The sequence below is a fragment of the Chiloscyllium plagiosum genome, chromosome 23 (assembly GCF_004010195.1).
Source record: "Chiloscyllium plagiosum isolate BGI_BamShark_2017 chromosome 23, ASM401019v2, whole genome shotgun sequence".
Taxonomy (NCBI): Eukaryota; Metazoa; Chordata; class Chondrichthyes; order Orectolobiformes; family Hemiscylliidae; genus Chiloscyllium; species Chiloscyllium plagiosum.
The window spans coordinates 19,416,046-19,438,405 of NC_057732.1; the positions used below are offsets into that span (position 1 = coordinate 19,416,046).

General features: G+C 40.0%; 1 protein-coding gene across 3 annotated transcripts in view; it reads right to left on the reverse strand.

Annotated features, from left to right (window-relative positions):
• uhrf1bp1l (UHRF1 binding protein 1-like) overlaps window positions 1-22,360 on the reverse strand; it is a 147,638-nt gene that overhangs the window by 88,559 nt on the left and 36,719 nt on the right. For all 3 annotated transcript variants that reach the window (XM_043713651.1, XM_043713653.1, XM_043713654.1), the window contains exons 3-5: window positions 11,465-11,503; window positions 7,121-7,212; window positions 5,802-5,991 (exon numbers count right to left, since the gene is read on the reverse strand). In XM_043713651.1, coding sequence (XP_043569586.1) covers window positions 5,802-5,991; window positions 7,121-7,212; window positions 11,465-11,503 — 321 coding nt within the window. The remainder of the gene's footprint in view (window positions 1-5,801; window positions 5,992-7,120; window positions 7,213-11,464; window positions 11,504-22,360) is intronic.

A 22,360-nucleotide genomic window follows, 5' to 3' on the forward strand; every position in this document is an offset into this window, starting at 1 on the left:
CTGGATTCGACGATAAAAGCATCGATCTTCGAGTCAAGTTTGGAAAGCATTTCTGCAAGACTTGTTACTGTTGGTAAGTCCCCCGGGGCGGCTGTGGGCGCCTCTGCTGCAGCTGGAGAGTGTGGGGGAGGGGTTCCTGCTTGCTGAGAGCCTCGGGCTCCTTTCCCTTTAGTCATTTTAACTTAGGATTAAGTTGTTTAAATGTAATATTACACAACTAATTGAGTTACTAAACTATTATAAATGATTTGGTGAGCTTGGTAGGGGGTAGGTGACCCACTGCGCCCAAGTCTTGGGAGGAGCACTATAGACTCAGTCTTACTGGGTCGCCGCCATCTTGGATCCCCCATGAAAACATTTATAAAAATTGAATGCAGGATGCTGGCTGTTAGATAGGGAAACAAATTGCTGATTATCTATCTTTAAGAATTCTGCACCTCTACATATAAAATATATTTAAGGTGCAGTTACCCTATTGCCTCCTCGATACAGAAAGTTAGTTTGTGTACCGTGTTCTCTCAGCATGTTGATAAGTGATTACAAACAGCAATAAGTATGGTCAGTAACAGATAAAGTTATGCAAAGCATAAATTACTGACCCAATCCTTAGTGAATGAAATGATATTTGGGCCTGGCACTCTGCTCCTCCTGACAACCAGCTGACACTCGCCCTCCCAGTTTGTACCCAGGCTCACCCCACTGCTCCAGACTCGTGAATGGCTGCTGCATGGTGGTCTCAGGACTAGCTCAAGTTACTCATCCATCACATCTGGTCACAGGTTAACATAATCTTGCCCTTGCTGCTTCTCCAACTACAAATTCTCTGTGTAGGAGCAGCAAGAGTGCAATGGAGGGAATTTCTGTTGTATTCCAGGATGAATCATGCAAAAATTAATTAACTTAAAAGCATTGTTTAAGTGTATGGTCAGTGCTTTGAATGCATGGAAAATCAGCACCCTCCCCAAATGTGAGTTCCTTTGATGAGGCAATAGAGAGAGTTGATGAGGTTAATGATGTTGGAGTGGCATATATGGACTGCCAAATGACATTTGATAAAATGTGGCACAAAAAGACGAGGGAGCAAGTTACAGCTCATGGATTAAAAAACGAACAACAGCAGATGGAGTATGAAATTGGTTGATTGACAGGCAAAGTTCTCTCTAAGCTGCATAGCCACACAGAGGTTTGCTAATTCACTGACACATGGCTCAGGAAGCTGCTGACACACACACACACACACACACACACAAATCTTCACAGCTACAGGGAAAATTGCAGGCAAAGTGGGTGATACTGCAGTGAAAAGTGGTTTATCCAGCCAGAGATGGTATAAAGTGGAGTTCCTCATGGGTTCATGTTAGGACCTCTGCTCTTCCTATCGCACACCAGTAATGATTTCCTACAACCTCTTTTGTCAGGCGAAGATACAGAAGCCTGAACGAACACAAGCACCAGCAGGTTCACGAACAGCTTGTTCTCAGCCATTATCAGACTGATAAATGGACTCTGTAGCCTCAAATCATGCTGATGTCACCTAGCACACAGCCTGTTCAAGGTAAACTGCATGCCTCTAAGTCTTTTTGATCTGTACATCCTTGCTTACTATGACCTGCTTGTACTGCTTGTAGACAAAGCTTTTCACTATATCGCAGTACGTGACAATAAAAAAAAAATCAAGCGTATTTTACACAGGTGCACAGAGCAAAATTTACAGATTACATGAAACGTAGAAGTTTTGTACAGCAAGTGGAAGGAGTAGAAGAACTATAAAGGACAGAGGTATAGATTGGTTGAATGGAAGACAAATGGTGGATGAAATTCAATGCAGAGAGATGTGAAGTGATTCACTTTGGTAGGAAGAAAGCAAATATACAAAACAAAGGATGCAATTCTAAACAGGGTATGGAAGAGGAGGGACCTGGATGTAAATATGCATATATCACTGAAGATGACAGGATAGGTTGAGAACGCATCCTGTGTAAACATGGTCATACTGCATAAAAACAAGGGAGTTACGCTCAACATGTATAAAAAAATGTTCAGCCTCCAGCTGGAGTCCTGAATCCAGCTCGAGGGCAACACACTTTAATGAAGAAAGGGAAGGTCTGAAGAGTGTGTGGATCAAAGAAAGGAGAAAGTGAGGACTGCAGATGCTGGAGGTCAGAGCTGAAAATGTGTTGTTGGAAAAGCGCAGCAGGTCAGGCAGCATCCAAGGAGCAGGAGAATCAACGTTTCGGGCATGAGCCCTTCTTCAGGAATCAAAGAAACCCAAGAATGGTTGCAGATGAAGAACTTCAGTTACATAAAGATGTTGGAAAAATTGGGACCGTTCTTCCTGGAGAAGTGAAAGTGGGAGAATATTTGATAGCGGCATTCAAAATCAAAAGGGATCTGAACAAAGTAGACAGTGAGAAATGGTTCCTGTCAGTGGAAGGTTCGTAAGACAGTTGCAAAAAGAAAAATGACATCCTGAAGAAAAATGTTTTGACACACTGAAGCATTACTTTATAGGTGGGTGGATACAACTTTAATTGAGGTATTCAATCAATATCTGTAAAGAGAAACGTACATAGCTATGTGAAGAAACAGGGAAATGGCACAAGGTGAATTGATCTTAAATGAGCGCTGAAGTTAAAAATTGCATAACACCAGGTTATAGTCCAACAGGTTCATTTGGAAGCACTAGCTTTTGAAGCTCTGCTCCTTCATCAGGTGGTTGTGGAATACAAGTTCATAAGACACAGGTCCTGTTGTATCAGGCAATGGGACACTACGTGAGAACCTCTCTGGCTTTGTCAAAGGCACCTTTAAACCCATTGTACAGGGGACACTCCAGCTTCTGGCGCGACACTACAGATTTCTTACCCATGGACCAGTCAAACAGGAACATTCCTCGTCACAATGGACATGTCAGCACGCTACACCAGCATTCCCCACAATTATGGCATCACGGCAACCGCCTCAGTATTCAATACCAACAACTGCCAATCTCCGAGCATTGTCCTACAACTCATCCACTTCATCATTGACCACATTTTCACCTTTAACAACCAGTTCTTCATCCAAACACACGGAACAGCCAGAAGGACCAAATTTGCACTCCAATATGCCAACATTTTCATGCACAGGTTCAAACAAGACTCATTTTCTGCACAGGACCTCCAACCAACACTATACACCAGATATATTGACGACATTTTCTTCCTCTGGATCCATGGCAAGGAGTCACTGAAACAACTACATAGTGATATCAACGAGTTTCATTCCACCATCAGACTTACCATGGAATACTCTAATAGCTGTCTCATTCTTGGACACATGCATCTCCATCAAGGATGGACACCTTAGCACCTCACTCTACTGCAAACCCATAGATAACCTCACAGTACTACACTTCTCCAGCTTCCACCCAAAACATACTAAAACAGCCATCCCCTACAGATAAGCCCTATGCATACACAGGATCTGTTCAGGTGAGGAGGAATGTGATGAACACCTGAAATTGCTCAAGGACCCCTTCATAAGAACAGGGTACGATGCTCAATTCATCGACTGCCAGTTCCGATGTGCCACAGCGGGAAACTGTAATGACCTCCTCAGAAGACAGACACTGGCTGCAATCGACAGGCTACCTTTCATTGTCCAGTACTTCCTGGGAGCTGAAAAACCACTCCACATTCTTCGCAGCCTGCTACACATTATCGTCAAGACCTTCCGCACGTCTCCACTTCTCACCTTTAAACAACCAACCAACAAACCTCAAACAGATCATTGTTCACAGTAAACTGCCCAACCTTCAGGACAACATTGACCACAACACAGTACAACCCTGTCATGGCAATCGCTGCAAGACGTGTCAGAGTGTTGACACGGATACCACCATTACACTTGGTGACATCTCCCACTATGTACGCAGCAGGTACCTATGTGACTTGGCTAACATTGTCTCTCACATACGCTGCAGGCAAGGATGCCCTGAGAAATGGTACACTGGTGAGAGATGGTACATTGGTGAGACCAAGCAGAGACTATGACAACGGATTAATGGTCACTGCACAACAATCACCAGGCAGGAGTGTTCCCTCCCAGTCAGACAACACTTCAGCAGTCTGGGACATTCAGCCTTTGACCTTTGGGTGACCATCCTCCAAGGTTGATTTCAGGACAAACAACAACGCAAAGTGGCCGAGTAGAGGCTGATAGCCAAGTTCGATACCCATAGGAATGGCCTCAACCAGAACTTGGGTTCATGTCACACTACAGGTAACCTCACTGCATTATACACATGCATATGCACACTCATACATACTCACACACTGACGCATACCCTCTTTCATACACATATACATGCACACCCCGCACTCACACCCACGCATGCACCCTCTCATAGGCTTATGCCTCATCACACCCGCACACAAACTTGACCAAGCTTATACACACTCACACACTGTCTCTCCTGTACGCACGCACATAAAGGTTTATGGGGTGAATTTGTATTTGCAAAATTTCATTTTACTTTTTGCTCAAAAACTGCATGAATCCATGTCAGATTCTATTTGTCCCACTTCAGAAATAGAACCACTCTCAAAGTTGGGACATAGACAGACTTTAACCTCACACCTTTAAGGCATTGTCTGGGTTGTGATGACACCTATTGTTAGAAAAGCTAAAGCTATTTTGAGAATGTAACTTAAAAGGAGTTCTGAGATTTACATATTAAAGAACTGAAACTAGCATGTACCATTCTGAAAGATGAAAGACTTAATCTGAATTTGTTTAATATATCATTCCAGATCAAGACACTGTCCCTCTTTTGCTATAAATTATGTCTTATGATCTTATACTCTACAACCACCTGAAGGTTTTTTTTAGATTACATTACAGTGTGGAAACAGGCCCTTCGGCCCAACAAGTCCACACCGACCCGCCGAAGCGAACCCACCCATACCCCTACATTTACCCCTTACCTAACACTACGGGCAATTTAGCATGGCCAATTCACCTGACCCTGCACATCTTTGGACTGTGGGAGGAAACCGGAGCACCCGGAGGAAACCCACGCAGACACGGGGAGAACGTGCAAACTCCACACAGTCAGTCGCCTGAGGCGGGAATTGAACCCGGGTCTCAGGCGCTGTGAGGCAGCAGTGCTAACCACTGTGCCACCGTGCCGCCCACAGGTGTGGTGCTTCAAAAGCTAGTGCTTCCAAATAAACCTGTTGGGCTATAATCTGGTGCTGTGTGATTTTTAACTTTCTCCCCCAGTCCACCAAAGACACCTCCAAATTAATGAATGCCAGCATAGACATGACAGGCCAAATGGCCTCTTACTGGGCTGTAATTCTTTGATACGGTCATTTATCAATGAGTAGACAAAGTGTCTCTCAGACGCTTCTGCTTTCCTGTGCAGCAGACAAGCCAATGTAGAATCATAAGATCACTGCAAACATATCTCTTCAGATTAACACGTACTTCGATAGTTAGGCTTCTTCAGCAAAGACTTGCCTTGTGGCAGACTACTTTGTGATTATGGAACTCGCTCTCTGAATCTAAGGAAGTGGTTCAGAAAGTTTATGACAGACATTTAGTTCCTATTACACAAGTTATCACTTCACTGCAGGATTCTGGGCCCATATACTTAAACATTCTTAGTATTTCTGAACATAACAGAATTCAAATTCGTAATTTTAAAAATGAAACTTAAAGTTTTGATAATCACCCAAATAAATGCAAGTTTCAATTACATTTCAAAATACACAAAGAAGCAGTAAGGAAGAATAACACAAAGAAATTCGTTTTACCTCCCCACGCTGAGGATCTTGAATTCGGGTAAAGCGAAGGTCACTTTGCTGCCAGCTTGTATTTACACTGTGTATTTGTAGCTGAGACAATTCAAAAGATGCATTGAAAGCTTTTGCTTTGATTTTGATAACGATGGAACTCACAGAAAGAGAGATGCCTTCTACAACTTTTTCAGCAAAGCCATACTCACTAGAAAAGAATAAGATTATCAAGTAATTAACTGCAGAAATATACTCACATTATACTTCAGATTTCGACTTTGAATAACTATTTCTTCACTTTTTCTTCACAGAATAATCACCAGCCAGAATGTTCTCTTCTAGTCAGAGAACACTTCAGCGGTCTGGGATGTCTGACCTCAGACCTTTGGGTGACAATGCTCCAAGGCAGACTTTGGGACAGGCAAGAATGCAAAGTGGCCGATCAGGGGTGATAGCCAAGTTCGGTACCCACGGGGATGGCCTCAACAAGTACCTTGGCTTCATGTCACACTACAGATGACCCCACTGCACTACACACACCTACAGACCCACACACACTCTCATACGTAAGCTCTCTCCCTCATATACTCACACATATGCACCCACACTCTCACAGACTTATAACCCTTTAGTCTCTCTCTCTCTCTCACACACACACACACACACACACACACACACACACACACATAAAAGTTTGTGGGGTGGATTTGTACTTGCAGAATCACATTTTATTTTGCTCAAAAACTGCATGAACCCATATAAGATTCTGTAATCCTTTTTTAGAAATAGAATCAGTCTGAACAGACAGCCTCACACAGGGCACCTCACACCTTCAATGCATTATCTGAACTGACATGGCACCTATTGTTAAAGTTCACTTAAGAATGTAACTTGAACAAAAATTCTGGGATTTACATATGAAAGAACTGAAACCAACATGGTCATTCTATAAGTTGAGAGACTTAAACAATCCAAGTCTTTTTCAATATATAATTTCAGTTGCATCACACTTATAAGACACAGAATTTATGGAAAAAATTGACAATCTCATACTCCATAACTACCTGATGAAGGAGCAGCACTCCAAAAGCAAGTGCTTCCAAATAAACCTATTGGACTATTACCTGGTGTTATGTGATTTTTAACTTGACTTTTCTATGTACGAAAACATACAATCACCAATTAATGACAAATAAAATTGTGATCAGTGTTCCTTTGTAACAAATTTAAACTTGAAATAAAATCTCAATTTGGAATAAATTAAGATAAATATACTGCATCCTAGGAACATCTGTAAACCATTTTTATAAACAATTTTAGATTTTGACATGACTTACCTTTGACCTGAAGCTGTTGCTATAGGAGACGGTCCATTAGGAGGCCGAGGCTCCTCACAAGTTCTCATTTCCATTTCTACCTTGTCTAAATACTAGGTGAAGACAGCAAGAAAAAATAGACCTGATTAAAGTAATTGTCTTGATATCTCAAATGATACACAAGTCAATTCCAAACTGAGCCTCTTACACCTCTGCTTCTTAAAACAGCAATTTATTTTGGATTACAGTTGCACAATGAGCACAAGTGGCCATTCACTCTGGATAATTCTTGACATAAGCAGGCTCCTCAGCCAAAAGTCATTGAATTGTATTTTACCAGTATTTATATACACATACCTTGAGCAGTGATCAGTAAGTAACAATTATGAGCAGCAACTCAAATTTCTTTCCCTTTCCTCAAAATCCAGGGATACTCAAGCCAAATAATTTTTCACTAAAGCACCAGATAAGATCGGAAAATATTGCACAGTCCAAGAAACAAACTTCCAGTTTAAACTGGTCAGTGTGCTCTTGGGCAGGAGAGATTACATTTTAAATGACTAATAATATTGATGATTATAGAATTGTATAGCTCAGGGCTATTGTGCCTGTGCAACATGAAAGAACTACCTCAATTCATCCCACCCCACTAGGACTCTTCCTATAACCCCAAACATTTTACCTTTTCAAGCATAAACCCAACCTCATAGGTTATGGCTCACAGCTCAGTTGTTATATGCGAGTGGTCTCCATCAATATTTAACCCTTGTGCCAAGTTAATACACAGAACATAAGAAACATAAAAACTAGGAGCAGGAGTAGGTCATTTGGCCCTTCGAGCCTGCACCGCCATTCAATAGGATAATGGCTGATCGTTTCGTGGCCACAGTTCCACTTACATGCCTTCTCACCAGAGCCCTTAATTCCTTCATTGTTCAAAACAATCTATCTTAGCTCTAAAAACATTTACTGAAGTAACTTCAATTACTTCGCTGGGCAGGGAATTCCACAACCCTTTGGGTGAAGTTGTTCCTTCTCAATTCAGTCCTAAATCTGCTCCCCTTAATTTTGAGGCTATGCCTTCTTGTCCCAGTTTCACCTGCCAGTGGAAACATCTCTACGTCTATCTTATTTATCCGCTTTATAACGTTGTTTCTGTAAGATCCCCCTGCATTCTTCTAAATTCCAATGAATATAATCCGAGTTTACTCAGTCTCTCATCGTGAGCCGTCAACTCCGGAATCAATGCAGTGAACCTCGTCTGCAGCCCCTCTAGTGCCACTACATCCTTTTTCAGGTACAGATCAATGTTTATTCACTTTTGTTGCGCATTTTCAATTTCACTTCAACAGTGACTGAACTCCACATTTTGTTGACTGTAACAAGTTCTCTTTTATGGTAAAAGCACAGAGTCACTGTGTAAAGCAAGAACAGCAATACCCATGCCGTTCAAGGAAGCTTTGCCGGTCACTTTAGAGAGCTATTCTGAGTCAACCCATATGGGATTTGAGTGACACACTGACAAGAATGTTAAGAATAGAATATATCCTTTCTGAAGACATTTGCTTTCCCTAAAAGCAAAATACTGCAGATGCTGAAAGCTAAAACAAACTCAAAACGCTGGAGAAACCCAGTAAAATCTGGCATTTGTGGCAAATACAAACATAGTTAATAGTTTGCATCTTAAATGACACTTCTGCAGAACTGAATTTTTATGTTCTGGAGAGGAATCATATTGTACTTGAAATGTTAACTGTTTCTCTCTCCACAGATACTACCTGAATTGCTGAGATTCTATCAGCATTTTGTGTGTTTATTGTGTTCAAGAAGTGATTGGGCTTTTACAACAAACTAACTGCTTCAATGTCATTTCTGAGGGAACCCACATTTTATTCTCCATGAACAGAATTCGAATTCCCAAGTCACCATGGCAAATTGGGAATTCTTGCTTTCTCAACTGCAACTCATAGCTCCAAGAACATTGGGTAGATGGAAAAGATAAATTTGAAACAATACTTTGATATGCCAGGACAGCAACATAAGAGATTGAATAGACATTAGATGTTTTGTGTACTGAAGATGGCAATCTACAGCTGCACTACATTACCAAAGGTGAGCCTTAGGGACCAGAATACTACCCTTAAAGTACACGTCAAATGTGATAATAGGCCAATGGGACAATCAGTAGCAGATGGAGTTTAATTTCTATGAATGCGAGGTGTTGCATTTTGGCAAATGCAAACCACGGCAGGACTTATACAGTTAATGGTAGGGCCCTGGGCAGGAATTCTTGCTGAACAAAGAGATCTAGGGGTACAGGTGCATAATGCCTTGAAAGTAGAGTCGCAGGGTAGGCAGGGTGGTGAAGACAGTTTTTGGCATGCTTGAACATTTGAGTATAGGAGCTGTGATGTCATGTTGCAGCTGTACAGGGCATTGGTGAGACAATTTTAGAATGCTGCATAAAATTCTGGTCTCCCTTCTAAAGGAAGGACATCGTTAAGCTTGAGAGGATGCAGAAAAGACTCAAGGATATTACCAGGACTGGGTGAACAGGCTGGGGCTTTTTCCCCTCGGAGTGTCAGAGTCTGAGGGGTGACCTTATCAAAGTCTATAAAATCATGAGGGGTATGGATAGGATAAATCGCCAAGGTCCAAAACTAGAGGGCATAGATACCTCCTGTCTAGCTTAAATCAGGAGGTGAAACGAAGAGAGGAACTTGGTGAAATTACAATCACCAGATCAGAGCTACTGAGCAAAATGAGGGGAGCAGCTGTGTGAAAAATCCCTGTGACCAGGGAACTTTATCCTAAAGTCTTAAAAAGAATCTGCCAAAGGTGGAGTAATGTTGTTGTTCAGTTTCCAAAACACATTAGATTATGGAAAAATTCTACCAGATTGGAAAGAAGCAAATGTAACCCTTTTAATGTAGGAGGAAAGAAGGCAGAAACCACAAAACTATAGGCCAGTTAGCTTGACTATCGTCACAGGAAAGATGTTGGAATCAACCATTGAGATGGTGAGAGCTGGGCAGTAAGAAAAATTCAACTTGATTAGGAAAACTTTGTTTTTGAAGAGATCATGTTTAACCAATCCATTGGAGTTCTTTGTAAAAGAGGAACATTGTGCCGTGGATCAAAGAAGTGTGATGATGTATTGTACTTTGATTTTCGGAAGGCATTTGACAAGGTGCAACATAAAACATTATTGTGCAATATTGAAGTAAGTAGGAGGTAATATTCCACCAAGGATTTAAGATTAGCAGATTGACTGGCTGGCAGAATGCAAAGGGCTATTTTCAGACTGGCAAGACGTAACAAGTAGAGACCTGCAAGTTAATGCCTTAGCTTTTCACAAGTTATATCAATGACTTAGGTGACAGTAGCTAAAGTTTCACATGATGCCAAGATAGGTTGGAAAGCATATTGTTAAAATGATATTATTAGGAAGTTGAAGACAGACATAGAAATGCTGAATGGGTGGATAAAATATGGCAGATGAAGCATAAGGTAGCAAAATTTAAAATTTTTCAAGGAGAAATTGAATTGAGTGAATCTAAAACTGTTGGGAATTTCTAAGAGTGAGAGGCATCCTCATCAAAAGATGTAAAATTCAATCACAGCATAATAAGATAGTTGCTACCGAGTTTTGAGAAGATTTGTAGCTCAGGTTGAGGTTCTGGATGTAGGTTTGCACGCTGAGCTGGAAGGTTCATTTTCAGATGTTTCGTCACCATACTAGGTAAATCTTAGGTAACATCTTCAATGAGCCTTCAGATGAAGTACTGGTGGTGTAGCCGCTTTCTATTTATGAGTTTCCATGGGTTGGTGATGTCATTTCCCATGGTGACACTATTTTCTCAGGGGGTGGTAAATGGGATTCAAGTCAATGTACTTGTCGATAGTGTTCCAGTTGGAATGCCATGCTTCTAGGAATTCTCGTGCATGTCTCTGTTTGGTTTGTCCTCGGATGGATGTGTTGTCCCAGTCGAAGTGGTGTCCTTCCTCATTCGTATGTAAGGATACTAGTGAGAGTGGGTCATGTCTTTTTGTGGCTAGTTGATGTTCATGTATCCTGGTGGCTAGTTTTTTTTAAGTAAAGTAGTTGCTAGGAGCAGGATTCCCTTGGCTGGGAGACCTGGGACTAGAGTTTACAGCATCAACATAGGGGACCAGTCAGAAATTGGGTTCTACAGAATCAGAGGACATAAGCATACTGCTGAGGCAGAAGATTGCTGTAATGTTGGAGGAGGTTCAGAAGGCCAAATTCCTGAACTGGTTTCAATGTCGCTATTTCTTCTGTTCTGCCAGAAATTAGATCACAGCTAATTTTGTTCATATTTAATAATAAATATAAGAACTTACCAGGCATATAGGATGAGTCTTTAATTTAGTCCAGTGTATCTGCAAGAAACATAAAATAAAGCATTTAGTAAAGCATTCAATTTCTCCAACTGGACAATTCTTTCAAATCACAAACAGAAATGACTGCAGTCTCAATGCAGAGCATTAACCAGCACACAACCATGGTGATAAGAACTTGTTACAGAAATTTTAATCAACCTGATCAGTCACCTCTGGTGCTGGTTAGACTTGAACCCACACCTCTGGCCCAGAGGCAGGGACATTATCACTGCACCAAAAGACCCTCCAGAAGTTTGCACGTTCTCCCCGTGTCTGCGTGGGTTTCCTCCGGGTGCTCCGGTTTCCTCCCACAGTCCAAAAGATGTGCAGGGTCAGGTGAATTGGCCATGCTAAATTGCCCGTAGTGTTAGGTAAGGGGTAAATGTAGGGGTATGGGTGGGTTTCACTTCGGCGGGTCGGTGTGGACTTGTTGGGCCGAAGGGCCTGTTTCTACACTGTAATGTAATCTAATCTAATCTACTCTGTTACACATAAAGAAAATCATACCTAGAAATAATTTTACCACTGAATCACCAATAAAAGCTTCATAAAGACAACTATTGTTCATACAATGTAGGCTAGTTAAGGTATCTTATCATCTGTTTCCTCTTTAAAAGAAGTAATAGTGTCAGTCACCATTGTATCAGCTTTTTTAAAAAACTTGTTTAACCAATATAGCCCTGTTTCTGTAATTTATGCTATTAGATACTTTGGAAGTTGGCATTTTAAGGATATGACATATTAAATTAAATTGTTAGAAAATTGAAGTAAAAATCTATATAAACAGGACCTAAAATGGAACAAGTACCTGTGGAGATTTTCGTTTGATATGTTGCACTTGAGTAAACCTTATCCTTGCATTAGCTTTGTCATTGTTTATTTTAGCAATGTGTAATCTGGAAGCAACAGGTCGGTAACTTAATACACAAAGTTTGCACTAAGCATATGCAGAACAAGGGTCTCATGGTTGTGAAAGAAAACAATACCAAATTCTATTCATCACTGATGCACCTTTTTTTGTCTTAAAGCTCAAATTTCCGGCTTGATGAGAGCATACAAGTCTTTGCCATCCATCTCACCACTTGCTCAGTGGTAGCATTTTCATTTGAGAGTCGGAAAATGAGTTTAGGTGTTTTTCAAGAGACGAGCAGAATCTTGGGTGGAACATCATTATGTCTGAAAAGGTACTGCACTGTTGAGACATGTTCTTTCAAATGAGATGCTGAGCCAACTTCCCAAGTGAACATGTATATTTGAAGATCAGGGGAACTCATGTGCTAGCCAACTTTTAGCCATTACTCTTACTGCTCTTTGTGGGACCCTAGTAAATAATTTGGATCCTGTGAGTCTTGTACCATACTTCAAAAGTGCTTCAATAACTTGAAAATGCTTTGGGACACTGAGCTCATAACTGGAGATAAAAAGGAAACCCCGACAGCTCGAGGCAGTGTAGCAATTTCCCTAACTGTAAGGCAGGAGCTCTAGGTTCAATTCCCACCTTCTCCAGAGGCATATTATAGTATATATGAACAGGTTGTTTAAATATATCTTTAAAGGAAATTCGCTCATTCCTGTTCCACTTCATATGTAAAAAATACATCAATATAATGAAATTCTTTGAGAATATTTCTTAAATCTGATAATGCAATGAATATTATAAAGTTATTTATATTAAGCATTTGGGGGCACCTTTAGCAGGACTGATCTTTAAAATGGAAACTCAAGGTCAATGCAAACAGTACAAACAGTGAGGCAATACATTAAGTAATAGGGCATAAAAGAGAGAAATCATCACCAGAAAACAGTGATCAGTGATTTGCTCCATGAACTACCTTGGGGCCTCTGTCACTCATTTGGAAAACTGATTAATTTATGTGGCATGTTCACATCACAAAGATTAACGACCTGAATGATGCTAAAAGCAGGTAAAGGTGATTATGACATCAGCTTTGGCAAACAAATTTTTAGGTTCTCAAAAGGTTGTCATAATGGGATATTACTAAACTGGAGATACTTCTGAAAAATATATTCTGTTGAAGGTATTTTTCTTGCAGTCAGAATACTTTGACATTCTTGCAATTCAAAGAAAAATTAATAAACTTACATTGGATTCTGATTGGCAAAGATATTGCCATAGACAATGCAAACATAAATTACAGTAGTCAATTAACTGCCAAGGTTTCTTTAACTTTTTAAAAGAAAGCAGATTGAGTCAGATTGGTCTAGACATTGCTCTCAGCAATGAACCAGAGAATCGTTGTCACCTATTTTGTTGCATTCAAACACGTTCTTGCACGTTTCTTCTGTCTGCAAAGAAACTGGGTCCTATGTACTAATTCCAGCTTCCAGTACATACAAATTCACCACTCTGCGAGCTTGACTGACAATCCTAAATTAGTTATCAGAAAATTCTTTGTACAGTCAAGATGATGTCGAAAATGCTGTCCAATTACAAAATCACAACTAATGTGTTGAACACTGCATTCAGCATTTTATGTGTGGACTGGTTGAGCACGATCAGTATTCCACTAGTTGCAAACAACCGAAGGGATATATGTTTGAGGTGATCCTCCAATCTTCTGGTAGATATGGCCTATAAACCAAACATCTCATCAGCACTGAAATTCATATGCCACATGACTCAGTTGTGAGATGGGCACGTTTTTTTTTGCAGTAGAGAAGCATCCTCTGAAGGTTGAGCATCACTCATGTTGCTACTGCATTGTAGCAACATGAGGAAACTAGCTTCATTTCGCAGTTGTATTCATTTATTAAGTGAAAATATGCCATGAGGAGGAGATTAGGTTTCATTCCATCATACATTTCTCACTGAATCCTACAACAGTGTGGCATGGTTCCCATGGCAATAATTTGGGCATTCATGGTGCTGATCAAATTGAACTCAATTTTCATTGAATATTGATTCACACAATGGTGATGGGTCAGGATGGCCAGAATGTTTTGCTGAAATGCAGATATTTCAAGTCCATTACGACTCTTCTTTGGGACAGAACGTTGTTGAAAAAAAAAACAGCTGCAATGCAAGCTGGAGGAATAGTTCCTATTTTTGCACTTAGGTACTTTATAGCCTTCAGCGCTGATCACTGAATTCAATAACTTCAGAGCATGACCACTGTCCTCTGTTTTGATCAACTCCCTGTGTCTTTTTTGCATAGGTTCACTCACAGGAAACAATATTTTCGACTGTACACACTTCGCATTTATACCCACTTTGTATCTATATCATACCTTGTACTCTGGGAATCCTCACAATCTGTTATTCTTGCTCCTCCTTCCCACTTCTCAGTGGCATATAAACAATTTCCCAGCTCACTTCAGTTCCCTAGAGTCGTCACTGGATTCAAAACATCAACTCCATTTGGCTTGTTTCAAGTATAGCAAACCTTCTAAGTTTTCCAACACTGCTTTTATTACAGATCTCCAGCATCTGTACTAATTTACTTTTCTTGCTAGCAAACTACTGTTGTGAGGGAAAAGGACAGGGCTTCACCACTGGTCTGGTGCAAAACATTGTGCTGAACACATATCAACAATACACTGAAGAATGCAATGTTCAATCTATTTCTTACAGGAAAGTAGGCGAGTACACTGAATTTTAAAAAAAATTATTGTATTTAACTATTTCGCTTTCACAATGGCTCAGCAAATAGACAAATGACTAGATCAGAAAAATTGATCAAGGTAAGTGACCACTTCATGCAGAGTTACTTGAGCTTAGTAGGGATGCAACTACTTGACCTAATGGCTTATTTGAGTGAAGGATCGCATCTCAACTTGATCCCCGTTCAGTAGCTCAAGTATATGTGAGCACTCTGGTATAACTAAGCTTTAATGTTTTCTCTCACAGCTGAGCCTCCTACTAAAATAACCTTCAAGGATTATCACAAACCTAAAATATCAAATTAAGTGTGTGTTGTGAAAGTGCATTTCATAGAACTAACTGGGAGTCAAGTACAAAACAGAACAGGAAAAAAAAACATGCAGTTTAATTCACCCTGAGGAGGTCAATGCTTCCACCTTTTTAATTGAAATTGCTCAGCTCACTTGAATGTAATATTAAGCATCTACTTCTATATTTGCTGTATAATCTTTCTAAAATAGCCACACCTTGCACCAAGAAGAACCAAATTATCTGGTTTGTCCTGTAATACATTACACCGGTTAAGAAACCTATTGTGTTTCATAACAATCAAGACTGGAAGTTCTGACTGATATTGATTACAACTGAGTTAAAAGTGAGGAAACATCTATTCCTATTCAAACTCGTATCATTTGAGAAATTCAAAACAGAACATAACCTGACATGGATTTTACAAGTATGACTCTAATTATATGGATCACTTTCCACTAAACCTATTTAATTACGTCATGCAGTAATGCCGATAAGTTATGAATAGAAGTGGTATCAACCCTATCTGTTGTTGAGAGTCAATTTGGTTTATCTTGTACGGAAAAAATCTAAAGCTATTCTTCTTTCACAGTTCCAGTAAAACAGGAAAAGATTATCAGTAGCTGTTCAGCACGTTCCATGCTGAGACGACTGTAGATTTCCTTGTACAATCAAAACATAATGGGAAGTACATAAATAATTAATGTACTTAATTAATTAATTAATCCTTCAAGAAGAAAACGGAAATAGAGAGGTTTAGGGAAGGTATCCCAGAGTTTAGGGCTGAGGCAAGACTACGGATGTCACAGCAATTAAAAACAAAGCCACAACTGGCTCATATGAGAGCTCATTTGAGAGTTGGGGGATTGAAGTTGATTTTAATATCACTACATGCTGAAAGAGTATGATTTATATTTTTTTAAAAATCAGCATATTTTAAAAATACAAAAAATGCTCATTTGTATGCCCATTTTCAAATGTACCCCTTCTGCTAACCTTAAATATGTCATTTTAACCTATAATAAGGTGCAAAGTGTTTCAGCTACTGGAAACATGACATAAAAACCAAATATGGACCCTTTCCCAGTCAGCCATCATCTGTGAAGACAGTAGCAGCTAATATTTTGGGCACACATCTTTCAGAAAACAAGTTTTGTGGAACATACTTATTTTCAATGTTCTTCAATCTATGAGAAGTGGTCCAGAGTTTACTATTTTTATTCTGTTGGCTTACTTTAATCTCCTAATTAATCATTTATCTAGGCCCTCCATTTCAAATACCAATCTCCAAACAAACCAACAGTTTTCTCCAAGTTCTCTGCGAATCTCACTCATGTTAATTCCAAATTTATTTCTAATTTTAAAAATTAAATCAAGTTCAGGTGAACAGCAGCGAAGTGAGATTGCAGCAGATAGTCCTTCTGTAGAATCAACACTGACAATCATGACAGGCTAAATTGCAGACAGAAAGTTATATCCTGGCACAGTTATTAATATCATCTTACTGCTCATTTTTTTATAATTTTAAAAAGGACATACTAATGGTCAAGATCAAAGCAATGGCATTACAAGGTTAGGGTATCTACATTTTATCTACACTATCATGTGGTTGTTCAGTGTTGCTAATAACGTGAATTATGTTACATAGGCTTTTTAGTCTAACAACTCCATGTTGGCATTTCAGCCTCCTGCTATCTTTCTTTACTGAAGTCCATCATTGCAGCTGTCTATTCCCATCTCCCTCAAATCTCCTTTTAATCATTTCTAGATCTATTTTGACAGAGAGTTGAGTCTGTACACAGATTTATTTAAAAAGGTTACCAAAAGTGGAGCAAAATTAGCTACTGACATGCTGATGTTAACAGACTTGCTGGCTTATCAGAGGACACCATTGTGTTTTGAGAGGAAGCACTGAGCACTGGATTGAAGGTGGCACAGGAAGAAATATAACTTCCAATTTTCACAGATATCCATTTCTTTCTCCCAGAGTCCGAAAATTATCCTTTTTCGCCTTTTCCACATTTCTTCTCTTCCTGCCAGGACCAGGTGCAATTGGCTTTTTTCCCAGGAAATTTCTATGCATTTTTTCAATGCTATTTTCTTCTGTCAATGTCTCTTCCCAAGACCTTAAGACCAGCTGCTAAATCAGCTCACTGTTACTGACCATGTATTTCTTAAACTCATTTCTTTAGAGGCTTTGTAAGATTTATACCTCTTTTGTTCACAACCTCCTGCTTCTGGAATTTTCTTCTAAGCAACACAGGGCTTCATTTCAGTTTAGAGTCTGCTATTAACTGCATCTTTATTGTTATGGGCCTTTCTTTTCTGAATGAAGGTAAGATTTTTACTTAAGTACAGAGGGGGAAAGAGATAAAGTTGGTAAGATTTCTAGTCCCTCTCTCTTAGGGTTAAGTCAACACCTTCACATATATCCCCACAGATGGCATGCTAATCATCTAGCTGAAATCCCAACTTATTGAACAAATTACTTTCGGATTTTTTTTTTAAACTGTCAGTCTTTTGATTTGACTTATTTATTGTCACATGTATATTGTTTCAAAATAGTGAAAGTGTTATATAGTGACACCACACACCAGTGCCATCTCAAAACACAAAAATATACCGAAACAGAAAATATAAAAGGCAGAAAAAAGAAGAGATCAAGGAGTGTCTGACCTTACAGGCCTTCTTGTTAAGTGCATAGTCATGGGCCTGGTGGCCAGGCACGAGTCCCCTTCACTGTGCCGCCTTTGCTGGAAAGAAAGTCACCACTCTTTGACACCATCTTGCCTCCACTGAAGCTCTTGCCAGACTTTGCCAATACCAACACCAATATCACCAACCCAAACGTGACTCCACTGCTGCCGTAAGTCTGCTTTGGGGACCCTTGCCAGTGCAGCTGCTACTGATCCTGCCAAGTCTCTTACTGGGCCCAAACTCACCTCCGTCTGCATGAATCTGCGCTAGACCCAGATGTTGCTGGGAACCCAAACTCACCTCCACAGCAGCAGCCATGAGTCAGTGCTAGGACTGCCTCAATGACACAGATGTCACCACCATGAATCCATGCTATTGCAGTCTTCATACAACTGAAAACAAAAGATGATTTTCCTCAACTTTAGAGCCTAAGGTCCCAATTAATTACATTAAATTATGAACCTCACAGTGCAGTTATGGAGGTGTTTCCACTTGCATCTCACCATTTATACATCAATAATGCCAATCACGATTCGAAAACTGCAACACTGAATTAAGAATTTCTTTTAAATCCAAGGTGTGTATCTTTCTTTATTTTGAGTCAAAATCAGATGACACAAAATTCCATTTGCATCAAAGTTATCAGCCATTTTTGCTGGCTGAATAGCAAGAATCATCGAACAAGCTCATGATTAGTCAAATTTCTACACTAGTTCATCCAGTTGAGTGGAACCAGCAAAGGAATAAAGCCAAAATCCTTTGTGAAAGAGATGCTTGCACATCACAAACAAGCCAGTGTCTTCCATCAGGGGTCCTGCGATTACATCAACCAGAGAGCTAAACACATTCAATTATGAAATAATGGACAAGACACAATTGTATTTTGAGATTTCCCTGTGAAGCAAAGTGCAAAGAGTGAATATGGCAAAACCAATGAAAAGGTTAAAAATATTATTGATTGAAGAGAAGGTGAAGTTAATAGAATGAGTAGAAAACCAGGGCATGTAGCAGAAAGTCAGTATCAAGAAAGAATGGGGAGAATCTGCCATCAAAAAGAAAGGAAAACATCTTGGAACAATTTAATAAATAGATAGTCTCCCTATTTAATGTTGTGATGACAAGGGGGACTGTATAGCAGACATTCGAAAATAAAGTAACAGACTTCTTCTGATGTTAAAACAGTATTTCTCAAGACTAAAACCCTCCTCTGCCTTTTTCCAAGACCAAATCATAATACCATCACAGTGTCAGAAATGCACTGAGCTTATAAGCTGTACTGCAGAGTGAAATTGCAACAAAAGAAATGAAACATGACAGTTTTACTATTTTCATCGGCATTCACCACATTAGGGTGGTATTTCATCCACTGCAGCAAGAGATCAATGGGTAAAATTTTAAATCGTCACTTCAAATAATTTATGGGTACATTGGGTTATATAAATGTATTCAGATAGCTCACAAGCCTCCCTGACTATTAAGAAGCACTGAATAACTGATATGTAAGGCAAATAAACCAATTACAATATATTTGAAAATTATATTTGGTTGTTATGCCTACATCACAAAATTATCTAAAGCTTCATGATACTTGGCAACACAAACTTCTGAAAAAACACTATAATTCACTGGACGTATCTCAAAAAAGGAATAAATATTAGGAGTCATCGGAATTTTAGCTCAAAATTCTTATTATGTATGTTCAGCAAGTTTATTTCATCATTTGATATCATCTGAAGATACATTACTAAGCAGCACTATACAGGACTTCAAAATTCTGGAAACCTTATTGATACATTTGCAAACAAAAGTTGTATATAAAATTGTTTCACTGATTATACTGATTTAAATAAAAATAAAGATAATGGTATTCTTTCAAAACTATTATTAGTTATTTGGCAACCATTGCTTAGACACAAGAGAAAAACAGAATGGGATCCAACACATCCAAAGTCCACTTAACATTTCATTTCCAAGAATCACACCACTGTGCAGCAATTTAATTCTGAAAGCATTTCAGATGTGAATTTGGACATTGCCAAGTTTTCAAGTGTTTTCTTTTCTAAAAAAAAGTCTTGAAATTTCCCAATCCTTTGATGTTGGGAGTAGGTACCACTGAAAACAGGGCAGCCTTATTGGGACAGCTCTGAGGCAAAGTCCCACCACTACAAACATTTCCCATGGAGAGGCAGATAGGTAGATTTACTGCCTTACCACTTACCAATTGTAAAGAAGCTGCTGCAAAAAATTTAGAGACTGCAATCACAGTGGAGTAGTCTCCCCCTGGCAGGGCAGAGGATAACTGGAACTGGAATCTGCAAAACCGAAAGATGGGGACACCGAGAAGAATGGTTGCACTCATGGCTCAATTAACCCACTAAAAGAATTTCCTCTCCATCTCAAGAGCATAACAGCTTCTGCCATAAAACTATTACATGTACAACTGTGACAGCACCATGCAGAGGAGCCCTTGCAGTTTTCCAACCTTTCTCTGAAACACTCACAACATCTCTGTTAAGCTAAGGCAAACATTTTAGACAATAGACAATATGTGCAGGAGTAGGCCATTTGCCTTTCGAGCCTGCACCACCATTCAATATGATCATGGCTGATCATCCTTAATCAGTATCCTGTTCCTGTGTTATCTCCATAACCCTTGATTCCACTATCCTTGAGAGCTCTATCCAACTCTCCAGAGTGTCCAATCCTTTAATAATCTTATATGTCTCAATCAGATCCCCTCTTAGTCTTCTAAAGTCAAGGGTATACAAGCCCAGTCGCTCCAGTCTTTCAGCGTAAGTAGTCCCGCCATTCCAGGAATTGACCTCGTGAACCTACGCTGCACTCCCTCAATAGCCAGAATGTCTTTCCTCAAATTTGGAGACCAAAACTGCACACAATACTCCAGGTGTGGTCTCACCAGGGCCTTGTACAGCTGCAGAAGAACATCTTTGCTTCTATACTCAATCCCTCTTGTTATGAAGGCCAGCATGCTATTAGCCTTCTTCACTACCTGCTGTACCTGCATGTTTACCTTCATTGAGAGAAAGTGAGGGCTGTAGATGCTGGAGATCAGAGATCAGAGCTGAAAATGTGTTGCTGGAAAAGCGCAGCAGGTCAGGCAGCATCCAACCCGAAAAGTCGATTCTCCTGTTCCTTACACCGGAGGGTGATGCTGCCTGACCTGCTGCGCTTTTCCAGCAACACATTTTCAGCTGTTTACCTTCATTGACTGGTGTACAAGAACACCCAGATCTCTTTCTACCGCCCCTTTACCTAAATTGATTCCATTTAGGTAGTCATCTGCCTTCCTGTTCTTGCCACCAAAGTGGATAACCATACATTTATCCACATTAAACTGCATCTGCCATGCATCTGACCACTCACCTAACCTGTCCAGGTCACCCTGTAATCTCCTAACATCCTCCTCACATTTCACCCTGCCACCCAGCTTAGTATCATCAGCAAATTTGCTATTGTTATTATTAATACCATCTTCTATATCATTATTATATATTGTAAAAAGCTGCGGTCCCAGCACTGATCCCTGCGGTACCCCACTGCCATTCCGAAATGGAGCCATTTATCACTACTCTTTGTTTCCTGTCAGCCAACCAACTTTCAATCCAAGTTAGTACTTTGCCCCCAAATTTTGCTCACTAACCTCCTATGTGGGACTTCATCAAAAGCTTTCTGAAAGTCCAGGTACACTATATCTACTGGATCTCCCTCATCCATCTTCAGAGTTACATCCTCAAAGAAATTCCAGAAGTTTAGTCAAGCATGATTTCCCCTTCATAAATCCATGCTGACTCTGACCTACCCTGTTACTACTATCCAGATGTGTTGTAATTTCATCCTTTATAATAAGACTCCAGCATCTTTCCCACCACTGAAGTCAGACTAACTGGTCTATAGTTTCCTGCTTTCTCTCTCCCACCTTTCTTAAAAAGTGGTACAACATTAGCCACCCTCCAATTCGCAGGAACTGATCCCGAATCTATCGAACTCTGGAAAATAATCATCAACGCATCTACGATTTCTCGAGCCACCTCCTTCAGTACCCTGGGATGTAGACCATCAGGCCCCGGGGACTTATCACCCTTCAGACCTAACAGTCTCTCCAACACCAATTCCTGGCAAATATAAATTCCCTTCAGTTCAGGTCCTTCAGCCACTGTTACCTCAGGGAGATTGCTTGTGTCTTCCCCAGTGAACACAGATCTGAAGTACCAATTCAACTCTTCTGCCAT